The sequence below is a fragment of the Geospiza fortis genome, unplaced genomic scaffold (assembly GCF_000277835.1).
Source record: "Geospiza fortis unplaced genomic scaffold, GeoFor_1.0 scaffold34, whole genome shotgun sequence".
Taxonomy (NCBI): Eukaryota; Metazoa; Chordata; class Aves; order Passeriformes; family Thraupidae; genus Geospiza; species Geospiza fortis.
In genome coordinates, this window is record NW_005054474.1 from 829,374 (window position 1) to 844,561 (window position 15,188).

At 43.2% G+C, this 15,188-nt stretch overlaps 1 protein-coding gene across 1 annotated transcript in view; it reads right to left on the reverse strand.

Annotated features, from left to right (window-relative positions):
* The window catches only part of OBSCN (obscurin, cytoskeletal calmodulin and titin-interacting RhoGEF), a 160,015-nt gene that overhangs the window by 43,611 nt on the left and 101,216 nt on the right, over positions 1–15,188 (reverse strand). The window contains 7 exon segments of the mRNA XM_031062951.1: positions 282–548; positions 4,317–4,589; positions 6,280–6,546; positions 8,682–8,948; positions 10,921–11,187; positions 11,772–12,041; positions 12,861–13,127. Coding sequence (XP_030918811.1) covers positions 282–548; positions 4,317–4,589; positions 6,280–6,546; positions 8,682–8,948; positions 10,921–11,187; positions 11,772–12,041; positions 12,861–13,127 — 1,878 coding nt within the window.

Sequence of the window (15,188 nt, forward strand, 5' to 3'; positions counted from 1 at the left end):
AGCAGGACACATCCCATCACACTCACATCCCATTCCAGCTCACTGCAGAAGAGGTGGGCTAAGCGGTGCAATGAGAGTGTTAATTAGAAATCAGATGACCCTGCAGTTTCACATTCAATTCCCATTATTCCCCAACTGTTTTTATCCTCATTTTCAGTACTGGAGCGAACACCAACAGCAGGTATCTGACGTGTCCCTTATTGCAAAAGCCTTGCCATGATTTTTCTACCTCGTTTATTTGGAACCCATGGTAGTCTTCCTCTCTGGCTGGAAGACCTCACCTTGAACATCAAGTGTAGCCATCACTTTAATGCCTTCAGCTTCACAAGAATAGATGCCAGTGTCTTCTGGGACCGTGGGGTTAATTTTTAGCATGCTCACATTCCAGTCCTGATCGATAATCACTCGCTGCCCATCTGCATGTATTTCCTGATCATTTTTCTTCCAGATGGCGTGCACTGGCCTAGAATATTGGCATATGAACTCTGCTGGGCCATCTTCATCAACAGTAATGTCCTGCATGGGACTGACCACTTCAATGGTGGGATCTGTTAACCAACACGTCAGGAAGGACATGCATTAGTGGATCCCCGTGGAAATCACCCCTTGGAGGGTTTTTTGCCAAGCACAAAGCCCGTGGGGAGCAAGCAGAGTGGCAGTGCAAGCAGGAGGATTAGCAGTTTAGTCTGTGGCAGCATCAAGCAGGATGGAAGCCAGACTGGTGCATTAGAACATGACCATGACGCTGGGAAATGGGCCACCAGGAATTGAGGCTCGTGCTGGAACAGTCCTGAGTTTGGACTGCTTCTCCAATTTTGGGTTTCTCCCAGTGTCTCTGAGATCTTCCAGGCTGGGAAGCACTGTATGGGAAACACCTCTGCTTCCCGAATGTGGAGCAGAAGTGTGATGCAGAGGACTGCAGGGAGTGGTTCCCTACAACTCTCAACCTCACAGAGCAATAGGAAAATACCACAAACTCTATTGGAAGCTCTTTGTGTGACTAAAATATAACTACTCATCAGGAACAAACACAGTTCTCAAATGCAGACACTCATTCCTCTGCTGGGGTGGTCTTGGCTGTCTTGAGCAAATATCCAGGACAGCTGTGACAAAAAAGGGGCACTCCACAGGAGCAGATGAATATTGTTTTGATTATTTGTGTGTTTCCCTGCAGCAGACACATTATTTGGAGAAAAACAACAGGATTTCCTTTATAGTATTTAATCTAGAGACCACTGAGAGATCATAAACCTCTGACATCTCAGACTGAGAGCCCACAAAATGCTCGCAGCAGCTGGATATGCAGCTCCTCTGAAGGTGTTGAGATCCATAATGTTGCTTTTAAGCACTTTTAAAACCCAAGTTCTGCCTCTTGTGAGGCAGCTGGAAGGCACAGTAGATATATCTGACCTAAAATACTGTGAGCTCCCAAAGCAGCCAAGGGTCCCTCCTGAGATGTCAGACTGGACCATCCATCTACAATGCAATATGCAGGTCAAAAGGAAAAATCTCAATGCAGTCCGAAAATGGAAGTCTCTCTGAAACATCATTCTTAGCAGAATTATGCCAGCTTAAAATAAAAATATATGATAGGGCTGCAAAGGGACATGAAAATATGAGAGTGAGAGAAAGCTGAGATATCCTTGAGGAGGAGTTGTGATGATCCTTGAGGAACCCTTCCAGCTCAGGACATTCTGTGATTCTGTGATGTCCTCATTCTTCAAATAGTTCTCTGCTCACAAGCCAGCTGGGATAACCCAACAGGCTCTCTGTCTGGAGTGCTCCTCTTGGAACTGCTGCAGCAGGCTGAGGCTTTGGGGTGCTCCTGGCAGACCTTGGGGAGCAAAGAGAGCTTTGCAAACACCACTTGGAAACCTGCTGCAGGGCTTGATCCCACTCGCTGAGGCTCCCTCTGCCACGTGTGTTCATGGAGAGGAGGCCTCTGTGGAAGATTTGGAGATGTTTTGCTGGCTGAAGAGACAAGCAGGTGTCTGTGCAGCTGGGGAGCACAACCTCATCCCCTTCCACAAGATGTAGAAATGTGTTTCTCACAGAAAATATCACCTGTGGTACTGGAGAAGGTCCTGGTTCCACTCTCCCCTCGCTGTTGGCTGTTATTATCATATTTTATGAAAAAGCCTTTTGCTAAGATTTTTCTCCTGAGAAGCCTCAGAAACAAAATGTAAATAATAATTATTTGATTGCTTAAAATGTGGTTTAGAAGTTGCTTACCAACAGGTGCATCTTTGATTAGTTCTATGTGAATTGTTTTTAACTAATGACCAATCTCAGTCCAGCTGTGTCAGGACTCTGGTCAGTTATGAGTTTTTTATTATCACTCCTTTCTAGCCTTCTGATGTCTCCTTTCTCTTTCTTTAGTGTAGTTTTAGTATAGTATTCTTTTAATATAATATATATCATAATATAATAAATCAACCTTCTGAAAACTTGGAGTCAATTCTCATCTCTGATCTCGTCCTGGAGACCCTCAACAATTAATAACCACAGTTATTAATTATTAATAACCACAGTTGGCCAGGGCAAGGAGCTTTGGTGGCCCCATTCACCTGTGCAGCTCTTTGGGGCTGAGGAGCCAACGTGTGCCCTGGAAGCTGCAATTCTCACCTGCCCAGAGGAGCTAAGAAACAGCAGCAGCTCCTTCACCCTTCTCCATCCTGCCCCCATCATCTGTGAACCATCACTCCAGGTCATGGAATGAATAAAGTTGTAGGGCAGCGATGTTGTGGAGGCCCAGCATGGAAAGATGAGATCTCACTTGTTGCAGAATAAATCAAATTACCAACATGCCTTAAACCAGGAGAATGAGGCACAAGGAACAAAGCCAGCTTGCTCCTTGATGAAGAGCAAGCCAAGAATGGCTTGATAGACTGAAATATATCTCAAACAAAGATTTGTGCTTAAATTTGTGGACAAAATAAAGCACACAAAATTGTCAATACAAGGATGGTTGGAATTTTAAGTGTTTCACTTTTCTACAAAATCAAGTGTTACTGAGCACAGCATAACTGCGGTAATCCCAACCCAGTTATAAAATAGTGCTAGTGTGGTTCAGGTTTGCAATTCAGGAATCTTGGCTTCATGGAAGTACAAAATATCCACCTGCATGAGCTGTGGGGCTGGACTGGATGATCTCCAGACATTTCTTCCAAAATTGGTGATGCTGTGATTCTATGAAATGGAAATATCTCAGGAGCCCGTTAATTCACTGACCAGAATACTAACAATGCATTTATTTTTAATTTATATTTTAGGCCCACTGGATTTTTTTTTTCGCCTGGAGATCTCAGAACCAGGTTCTGTCTCTGAAAATGGATGCAAACTGACACAGGACTTGTGGAATCTGCCCACTGTGTTGTCACTACATCGTTCTATACCATGAAGAAGTGATTTCACATTTTACCTCCGCAGAGAACCAAATTTCCTGAATGTACAAGGGGCACATGATGCAGAGAAGGAGACATCAACCATTGACTACAATTCCATATTGTGGATCATTCCTGTTATGGCCCAGTTATAGCACAGGAGTAGATTTACATAAAGATATTTTAACCCTTTATATATCTCTATATATCCATTTTCCAAGCAGGGAATAAGCCTTAATTTTGCCTGAAAAACAACAGATCTTCCCCACAGCTATAAAAGGACTGAGTGGGAAGGACCTTGCTTTATCAAGTCTGGAGCTCAGTGTTATTTGCAGCTTTTGGCTACCCTTACCAAATGGGAAAAAAAGTTATTCAACAGACCAGAAAGCTTTGCCAGTGCAGGGATGAGCTTTCAGAAACAAGGCACATTTTGTCTCTGTGTTACTGGAATGCCACACACCCACTGGATTCCAGGAACAGCCCAAAATCCTGTCCTGGGAACATGCTGAGCTCAGCACCAGTAGTCCAGCTGTGGAGCAGCACAGTGGGAAATTTGGGAATTACCACCCCCACAAGGTTTTGTGGTATTTTGGGAAAAAAAAAAAAAACTGAAGTGGGGATATAAAGTCAGGTGCTACCACAGATGTTTATGTTTATCTCTTCTTTGATGTCAGGTGAAAGCAGCAGCCCTGACCCTGCAACCCTCCCTCACCTATAAAATCCAAAAACACTGGAGGGTGAGGGGGAAAAAAAAATTTAAAAAAACCAGTGTGTTGTAGCCAGAAAAATTCTGGGATGAGAGTGGGTGACTTGCAGAGTGGGAGGGTTGCAGGGCACATGAAGGATTTAGTAAGGGTAGCCTGGAAGGCAGAAGCACCAGCACATGGAGCAAGTCCAGAGGTGGCCATGTGTTTCTTGCTTACAGGGCAATACCTTTGACTAATAATTTAGCAGAAGATATAAGGGAGCCAGCTCTGAAGGTGACAGTGCCCGAGTCGTGGCACGCCACGTCGTTTAGGGTTAAAGTGTGGATCCTGCCGTCCTGCTGAGAGATCTCAGTCACCAGGTTGTTGTGGAGGGGGGTCCCGTCCAGCCACCACTGCACGTTCCTCACGCCCGGCGGCGAGAGCTCGCAGGTGAACGTGGCTGACTCGCCCACAAAGACGTCTGTGCTCCTCAAACCAGACACTATCACTGCTGCTTCTTCTGCGTGACAGAGCAAGAGAAGGTGCCAAAGGAAAAACAAAAACAAATACACACAGCTCGCTCCTTAACTCGCTTCCTAACTCGCTCCCTCGCAGAGCTAGCCCAAGCCCAAGTGCAGCTCCAGCAGAGTTAAACTTGTAGGGTTTTTCCAAGGGGAAAAAAAAGAACTAAAATTGTCTTGAAGAGGGTTAGAAACCACCTTCCATCCCTCCAGCTACTTGTAGGAGAGCTAAACTCGTAGGGCTTTTCCAAGGGAAAAAAAAGAACTAAAATTGTCTTGAAGACAAGAAAACAAAAACAAACGCGCACGGCCCACTCCCTGCAGAGCTAACCCAAGCCCAAGCAGAGTTAAACTTGTAGGGCTTTTCCAAGGGGAAAAAAGAACTAAAATTGTCTTGAAGAGGGTTAGAAACCACCTTCCATCCCTCCAGCTGCTTGTAGGAGAGTTAAACCTGTAGGGCTTTTCCAAGGGAACAAAAAGAACTAAAATTGTCTTGAAGAGGGTTAGAAACCACCTTCCATCCCTCCAGCTACTTGTAGGAGAGTTAAACCTGTAGGGGAGTTAAACTTGTAGGGCTTTTTCCAAGGGAAATAAAAGAACTAAAATTGTCTTGAAGACAAGAAAACAAAAACAAACGCGCAGGGCTCACTCCCTGCAGAGCTAACCCAAGTTCAGCTCCAGCAGAGTTAAACTTGTAGGGCTTTTCCAAAGGTAAAAAAGGAACTAAAATTATCTTGAAGAGGATTAGAAACCACCTTCCATCCCTCCAGCTACTTGTAGGAGAGTTAAACCTGTAGGGGAGTTAAACTTGTAGGGCTTTTTCCAAGGGAAATAAAAGAACTAAAATTGTCTTGAAGAGGGTTAGTAACCACCTTCCATCCCTCCAGCTACTTGTAGGAGAGTTAAACCTGTAGGGGAGTTAAACTTGTAGGGCTTTTTCCAAGGGAAATAAAAGAACTAAAATTGTCTTGAAGAGGGTTAGTAACCACCTTCCATCCCTCCAGCTACTTGTAGGAGAGTTAAACCTGTAGGGGAGTTAAACTTGTAGGGCTTTTTCCAAGGGAAATAAAAGAACTAAAATTGTCTTGAAGAGGGTTAGTAACCACCTTCCATCCCTCCAGCTACTTGTAGGAGAGTTAAACCTGTAGGGGAGTTAAACTTGTAGGGCTTTTTCCAAGGGAAATAAAAGAACTAAAATTGTCTTGAAGAGGGTTAGTAACCACCTTCCATCCCTCCAGCTTGTAGGAGCAGGGTGTGTGTCTGCAAACATCATTTCACTGGGAGGAAGCTCCACTCCTTGCCCTGGCTCTCCTGTGTGTTGCAACCATCTGCAGAAATTGTATGAGGTAGGGAGGTACTTAAAGATTTAAATGTTCACTTGGGTGCTTTAAGGGAGTAATAAGATTATCAACAGTGGTAGAAGCTGCAATCAGTTGTAACAAGAATTTCAGTATTTTTACAATCACTGCTCCAAGTTTTTCAGCAGTACGACCATCTGTTCTGAGACTCAGCATGGTCAGTACTTTAAACTAGCTTAACTTAAAAAGATGGGTCAAAGCTCAGCCTGGAGGTGAGTGTTTATATTTTCGCTGGAATCAGGAAAGAAATGAGAGGACTTTCTGCTGTTACTGTCAAAGACTTTGGAGCAAGAAATCCAGGCAGAAAACCAGAGTATTTCCACCACCTTACCTTGCACATACACAGACCCTGTGGTGATCTCGTATCCTGTGCTGCAGGTATAATCCCCACAGTCATCAGCTTCTACACCATGGATGATCAGCTCAGCCACGCTGCCCTTCAGCTTCAGCTCGTACTTGTCACTGGGCTGAATGACCACCCCTCCTTTCCTCCACTCAACAGGAGCATCAGGCTTGGAGATCTCACAGTGCAAAACTGCCGTTCCCCCTTCTTCAGCCTCTACGTTTTTCAGCTCTTTGTTAAACAGCACTGGCAGTACTGTGGTGGAGAAGCAACTGCATCAGTGACAGCACTCAGAGGTGAGAAACCTGCTTGTGACTTCTGCAGCTGGGCTGCTCCCCTCCTTCTGGACCACAGTTTTGCCTGCTGGCCACTCGTGGAATCAGTTGTTGATGCTGCAAAGGTGTCCAGTGCTGCTCTGGGCCTCTAAAGGTCTTCACATGGCCATACTCACCATTCTCAGTGGAAGCACACACAGCACAACACCACCAATCAACAACCCTTTAGGTTGGAAAAGACCTTTAAGATCAAGTCCAGCCATTAACCCAGCACAGCCAAATCCACCACTAAACCACATCCCCAAGTCAAATCTACACATCTTTTAAATATCTCCAGGGATGTTGACTCCACTGCTTCCCTGGGCAGTCTTTGACAATGCTTGGCCACCCTTTCAGCGAAGAATTATTTCTCAATACCAAATCTAAACCCACCTTGGTGCAACTTGAGGCCATTTCCTCTCATCCTATTGCTTGTCACTTTTGAAATAGACCAACCTTTACCTCACCACGACCTCCTGTTGGTAGTTGCAGAGAGTGATAATATCTCCCCCAAACCTCCTTTTCTCTAGGTTAAAAAACCCCAATTCACTCAGCTTCAGCATGAGGTTTTGGGTGTTTAACCTCTGAAATCACATGCTCTGAGTAGGAGTTTGTTATGGTGACTAAACCCACAATCTACAAGTGTGATCTAATCTAAAAGACATGGAATTCTTAGCACAAAATGAATAAAACTGTAAAATCCCAAACCAATAGAATTCTTAGTGTGAAATTAATAAAAAATGTAAAATCCCAAACCATAGAGTTCTTAATACAAAATAAAACTATAAAATCCCAAGCCACAGAGTTCTTAGTATAAAATGAATAAAACTGTAAAATCCCAAACCATAGAGTTCTTAATACAAAATTAATAAAACTATAAAATCCAAAAACACAGACACTAAGAAAGGCAAAGAATCTCAATTCATGGGCTGCTCAGGCACCAAGATGTACAATGGTTAAAAAACCCCAATTCCATCATCTGGCACGTGAGATTTTGGGTGTTTAACCTCTGAAACCACATGCTCTGAGCAGGAGTTTGTTATGGTGATTAAACCCACAATCTACAAGTGTGATCTAATCTAAAGGATGTGGAATTCTTAGCACAAAATGAATAAAACTGTAAAATCCCAAACCATAGAGTTCTTAGTGTGAAATTAATAAAACTGTAAAATCCTAAACCATAGAGTTCTTGGTGCGAAATGAATAAAACTGTAAAATCCAAATCCATAGAGTTCTTAGTAAAAAATAAAACTGTAAAATCCAAACCATAGAGTTCTTGGTGTGAAATGAATAAAACTGTAAAATCCAAAGCCATAGAGTTCTTAGTACAAAATGAATAAAACTGTAAAATCCCAAACCAAAAGAATTATTAATACAAAATGAATAAAACTATAAAATCTAAAAACACAGACACTAAGAAAGGCAAAGAATCTCAATTCATGGGCTGCTCAGGCACCAAGACATCCAATGGTTTGAAAACCCCAATTCCCTCAGCTGGCACATGAGATTTTGGGTGTTTAAGCTCTGAAACCACATGAGTGTGAAATTAATAAAACTGTAAAATCCTAAACCATAGAGTTCTTAGTGTGAAATTAATAAAACTGTAAAATCCTAAACCATAGAGTTCTTGGTGCGAAATGAATAAAACTGTAAAATCCAAATCCATAGAGTTCTTAGTAAAAAATAAAACTGTAAAATCCAAACCATAGAGTTCTTGGTGTGAAATGAATAAAACTGTAAAATCCAAAGCCATAGAGTTCTTAGTACAAAATGAATAAAACTGTAAAATCCCAAACCAAAAGAATTATTAATACAAAATGAATAAAACTATAAAATCTAAAAACACAGACACTAAGAAAGGCAAAGAATCTCAATTCATGGGCTGCTCAGGCACCAAGACATCCAATGGTTTGAAAACCCCAATTCCCTCAGCTGGCACATGAGATTTTGGGTGTTTAAGCTCTGAAACCACATGTCTGAGCAGGAGTTTGTGACCAAACCCACAATCTACAAGTGTGATCTAATCTGAAGGACACAGAATTAGCACAAAATGAATAAAACTGTAAGGCAACCTACCTTTGACCTGCAGATAAGCCGTGGTCTGCTGATCCCCCGAGTCACAGGTGTATTCCCCAGCATCCTGAGCCTCGGCCTGGTAGATGAGGAGCTCAGCTCGTGTCCCCTCCTGGCGCATCTGGTACTTGTCCCCGGGCTGCAGCACCGTGTCCCCCTTGCGCCACTGCAGGCGCGCGTGGGGCCGCGTCAGCTCGCAGCGCAGCGCGGCCGTGCGCCCTTCCTCCACCTCCTCGTTCCTCAGCCACTGCTGGAACAGCACGGGCAGGCCTGGCCAAGGGGAAATAGAAAATAGGTGAGGCAAAAATAGAAAATGGAAAATAGAGGGGTGTTTTATTTTTAAGGTGTGGATGGAGCTGTTAGTGAAGTTCGCGGACAATTCTGGTTGCGTTTCCCTAACGACAGTGTCCAGGGTGCCAAACCTAGATAAAGGAGGAAGAGGAAAGGGAATTAATCAGCATAATAAAAAATTAATCAGAATCATCCATGTGAGCTAAATTTCTCTCCCCATATCCCAGGCTTCTTTTCACAAAGAATTCAAAGTTCAGTAGTTATTACTGAAGGCCAGACAGCTTTCCATCCTTGAAATGAAAAATGAGTGAGGCAAAAATAGAAAATAGAGGGATGTTTTATTTTTAAGGTGTGGATAGAGGTAGTTATGAAGTTCACGGACAATTCTGGTTGGGTTTCCCTAAGGAGAGTGACCAGGGATGCCAAACCTTGATAGAGGAGGAGGAGGAAAGGGAATTAATCAGCATAATAATAATTAATCAGAATAACCTGTTGCTATAGGACATGAAACAGCACAAGCGCGCACACCGCTGCTCTCAAGGTAAAGAAAAGGGAAATTTATTTTCTGACTCTGACATTAATAGATTTCCAAAAGTGACAGTGGATTGGAGGGTGACAGTGCCACCTCTCCAATGACACTGGACAAACCAACCGTCCATCAGATTTCTCCTCCTCCATAAAAGAATGCAGAACAATAAGTTATTTGCATAAAGTGTGTGAGAAAGTTCTTTAAAAGAATGTAAACATCAGAAGGCTTAGAAAAACTTAAAAAATAAGGGTGACAATAATCTATGTGAGCTAAATTTCTCTCCCCATATCCCAGACTTCTTTTCACAAAGAATTCAAAGCTCAGTAATTATCACTGAAGGCCAGACAGCTTTCCATCCTTGAAATAAAATCACAGAAAGGGGTAAAATTACTCAGAAACATATGCATATAAAAAATAAAAAAATATTTTAAAGCACATAAAAATACATGTGTATATATGTGTATAATATATATTAATATATATTAGAATATATATAATATATCAGAAAATTTAACTATATTGACTATAATAGTATATATAGAATATGTAGACCAGTATAATATAATATACAAAATATTATATAAATATTATTAATATTGAGAATAATATATGTAGATTATATTAGAATATATACAGAATATACAAATCTAGGGTTACAATCCAAGGCTTCAGATCTTGCTGCCAAAGACCAATTACAGAATAATTAAGGTTTGAAAGGACTTTGGGAGGACCCCATGGATGGAGATTCCTCCACTCCTCTGGATCTCTGTTCTAAAGTCTGACCACCCCTTCATGTTAACAGTCTGGTTTTTTCTAATCTGAATTTCTCTCACTGCAGCTTCCACTTGCCTGTCATCTGTTTACTGAACCCTCCAAGAAAGTTCTGTGCCTCTCTCCTCTGTAGATCTCCACTAGGAAGCTGCAGAGAGCACCAAGGTCCCCCTTCCATTTTCTCTTACCCAGTTATCAAACACAGCTGCCTTTGCTTCTGCTTGCACTTAGATCCCAGAATGGTTTAAATTAGAAGGTATTTCATCTTTTAACAAACCCTGCCGATGTCAGGGACAACTCCCACTATCCCAAGGTGCTTCAAACCCTGTCCAGCCTGGCCTTGGACACTTCCTGGGATCCAGGAGCAGTCACAGCTTCTCTGGGCAGCCTGTGCCAGGGCCTCACCATCCTGATTGTAAAAAAAAAATCCTTCTTATACTCAATCTAAATCGTCCCACTTTTGGTTTAAAACCATCACCCCCTGTCCTATCACAACAGGGTTTGTCCATGTCCTTCATTTGCTCCAGCCCTCTGACAAACCTGGTGGATTCTGCTGCACTTGCTCCACTGATGAGTGCCTCTCTTGAAGCAGAGAGCTCTCAAAATCAATCTTCCCTTCTCTCACCTCTGCCGGGCACAGAGGAACCCTACCTTTGACCTCCAGCCTGGCCGTGGTCTTGCCAGCAGCCGTGTGGCAGCTGTACTCCCCGGAGTCGGCGCGGTTCAGGTCGCGGATGAGCAGCGTGTGCACCTTGCCCTCCTGCTGGATGCTGCACTTGTGGCTGGGCTGGATCACAGACGTGCCCTTCTTCCACTCCACAGGGACATCAGGCTTGGACAGCTCGCAGGACAGGTGGGCAGTGCCACCCTCCTGCAGCTCCAGGTTGTGCAGAGCCTTCACGAAGGTGACTGGGGCAGCTGTGGGGAGAGGGGACCAGCGCTGCTGCAGCATCCTCACCCAGCATCACCCCCAGGGCAGAGCTGGGGGTCTGTGGTTACATTTGGAACCAGGTCCAAGAGGAACAAGCAGCACGAGGCATTGGAGCGGGCCATCATTCAAAAATCCTTCTATATATCTTAAAAGAAAGGTTTTTCAGAGCTTTCAGACTTTTTCTTTGTAAATATGATCCGAAAGCATCATGAGTAGGAGATTAGTCCAGAGTATATTCATGACACTCTTCAGCATTGATTGTGACATGCGATCAGCTGCGTAGTTGGATGGTCTTCAAAGGATGTTAATGTTAATTATTATATTAAATAACATCAAAGGATGTTAATGTTAATTATTATACCAAATAACATCGAAGGATGTTAATCTTCATTCCATGTACAACAAAAACAACTAGAACGACTGGCTCAGATGTGCCTCTCTAAATTGCTAAATTAGATTAGCAGAATCTCCCAAAATTTCCAAGGCTCCCTAATCCCAAATACACCTCTCCAGAAGTCCAAGCACTGCCTGCCAGTACCTGCTCAACCCCTCATCCTGAGAGGCTGCTCACCTTCCACCTTCAGCTGCGCCGCTGACGAATGCTGCCCCACTTTGAAACTGACGGACCCACAGTCCTCCAGGGTCACCTTCCTCAAGGTCAAGCTGTGACGTGTCCCTTGCACTCTGATCTCATTCATTTCGTTGGATTGCAGGGGAACATCCCCCAGGAACCACTGGGTATCCTGGGCTGCTTCCCGGGACAGCCTGCACTCGAACACCGCGTCTTCTCCTTCGTACGTGGCCACGTCCCTCAGCCCCTCCACGATGGTGGCTGCTGCTTCTTCATGGAAAGGGCAACAGAGTTTGAGATCTGCTTTCAAGGGATGCTTCCTGGCTTAAACATGTCGTTAGGCTCTCTCCTGACAGCACTATGTTGTTGTTATTTGAGGCCCTAAATAATAAATCTGGACGTGTTCAGCTTGGAAGAGAAGGATTATGAGGGCTTATAAAAATGAGGAAGAAGGAGTTTTTAATAGGAGTAGATAGTGACAGAAAAAGGGGGAATGGTTTCAGACTGAAAGAGGACAGGGTTAGCTTAGATGTTAGAAAGAAACTGTTCCCTGTGAGAATGGTGAGGCCCTGGAACAGGGTGCCCAGAGAAGCTGTGGCTGTTCCTGGATCCCTGGAAGTGTCCAAGGCTGGGTTGGACAGGGCTTGGAGCAACCTGGGAAGGTTGGAACTGAATTACCTTGAAGGTCCCTTCCAACCCAAACCATTCTGTGATTCTAAACTCATAAAAATATAGGTACACAGGCATCCAGCAACATATTACAATGCTACAGATGCATGACTCATGTCTACATGTGTATTAAAAGCTTGCAAGTTATACTGTGCTGCGTGCACAATAAATATTTAATATGTGTATAATTATAACGGGTGCTGTGAAAAAATTGTCAAAATATTCTCATGGGTGAAAATTAATTATCATTATAGCACAGAATCAGTGACCAAAGACCCATTTCTAGAGGTAACTGACACAGTTCTTAGCCCTGTGAAGAGATCCTCGTTTCAGGATGAGGTTTAGCTGCCAAATTAGTCAATCCTGTGTCTCTGCCGTGGTGCCAAGCTGTGCCCAGCCCTTCCCCATGCAAAGCCCCACCTTTCAGCTGCACGGCTGCCGTGGTTTGCTGGTCCCCTGTGTCACAGGTGTAGTCCCCAGCATCAGCTTGGCTCAGGTTGTGGATGGTCAGCTCAGCCACGGCCCCCTCCTGGCGCATCCTGTACTTGTCACTGGCTCGCAGCACTGTCCCCGCCTTCTTCCACTGCACAGGAGTGTTGGGTTTGGACACCTCACAGCTCAGAGTGACAGTGCCACCCTCCTCAGCTTGCTGGTTCTGGAGTGGGTGTGTGAAGGTGACTGGAGAAGCTAAATCAAGAAAAATCAGAGAGGGAAAATTCATGTGTCATTGCTGACCGCGAAACTAAGCCTTGTGTTTGATGAAACTCTGGTGCCATCCTAAATTTGGTTCAAACTCAATTCCAAAGTTAGTTTGAAAGCAAAACAAGGAATGACAGAGGGTGCTGGGTGGGAAATTGATTTGTAGAAAGTTCTCAAAGCCTGACAGAAGGTCCACATAGTATGTGCATCCGTATGCAAACTTTGAGATGAGAAATGCTGGCTTAGAAACGCCATGCAATAGGACAGAGATTGTTCAGAGAGAAATGGAGCTAGTAAAAAAGTTTCAAAATAAGAAGAATGGAGCTAGAAAATGGAGCTAGAAATGGAGTAGAAAAAAGTTTCAAAATTTGCGTTGCAAATAAGACTAAACACTTTTTAGAAATAGAACTATTAAAGATGCATTGTAGTGGGACCCATGAGGGCTAATTTTAGATGATTGGCTTTAAGGCATTTTCAGCATGGTGTGGCTAAAGCTGGTAGGCCAAGAAACAATATCAGAAGCCAACTATTTCCTAATTACAATACAAGAGTGTATTTTAATTAGGAAATAGTTGGCTTTTGATTGTGATGGCATGAATTATAACATCTGTATTGTCTCACCCTTCTCGTGAGTCTGAAAATGGAATAAAAGTCTTTAAAACACCTTTAATACAAGTGTATTGTCCAACAATGCTGGATTTGCAGGAGCTTTAAGCACTCTGCACTCCTGAAGAGTCACTGAACACTGCATACAGTGCTCATACACTGAGCACCTCAAGGATTGTGCTCCTTCTTGCACAGGAATTGTCGTGGATACAGAGTTCTGAGCATCTCAGGGCATGTATCTCCAAATGGGTACCAAAACCAGATCTCAAAAGCCTACTCCTGGTATCCAAGTTCTTGTGTGTTTGGGAGAGGGCCTGGAGAACCTTTCTGTAATAACCTTTCTATAATATTCCTTATTTGAAAACCAGACCAGCAGAGAAAGGAACCCTGGCAGTCTCTGTGCTGATGGTGGGTCAAGGTGGAGTTTTGATGGGTGGATTTATGAAGTGCCACATGTAGAAGTTTAGCTCCTCAAGTCCAGTTCCTGGAAGAACCACAGTGGCACACATATATATATATATATATATATATATGTGTGTGTACATATATATATTTAATATATATTTAATATATATATTTAATATTTATATTTGATATATATTTAATATATATATATTTAATAACTATATATATGTACACATATATGCATATATATTTTTTTTTCAGCCAATTGGCTGAATTGGTATTTACAGTGTAACTGCACAAGCTTCCTCAGCTTCCTGGGTTTGGAATTTTTTTCAAGGACTGGAAAAGGATTTTTTCTCAGCTGGAGTGGCTGAGACCACACAGAGAGACACACATTGGCCATCAGAGGATCTGCTTACAGCAGCAATATTCTGGTATCCTTGAGTTGTGGAGTCATTGTGACTGCAGGCAGGTGCATCCCCTTCATGGGAGAGCCCTCAGGGATCTTTGAAAAGGTGGGAATTAACAATATCCTGGCTCATCTTTGTTTTTCCTGATTGTGTGTCTCAGAAAAAGTCACCTTGATATTGTATTTGTATCAGATCAGATTTCAAAAAATACAGATATATTGTCACATTACATCTATTTTAAAGATCTTTGGCACTAGAAGCATTTAGGTGCCTTGCCCATTAGCTGGAGTTGTGTCCAAGTTTGAACAAATTCACCTGGATCACCATTTTCCCAGGCAGAACTGCAGCTCAAAGGATGTTTAAAATTGTCAGAAATAGTCCTATCTTAATTTTAGCTCCAGGTCTGGTTGTCTGAGTGACCAGAGAGAGGCCACAGGGTCTCAAAGTGTGGAAGTAATTCCCACACTTGCGTCCCTGCATTTTCTTTACTTAAGACACCACAGGACTTCCAAAAGCAAAAGCACTCAGCTGCTTTTGACAGCACAGCACATCTGAAATCAAGGGCAGTAGAAAAGATACTCTTGGCAGAGCCTAACTAAGGGAGTGGGGCAAGTTTCTTATCTTAAAA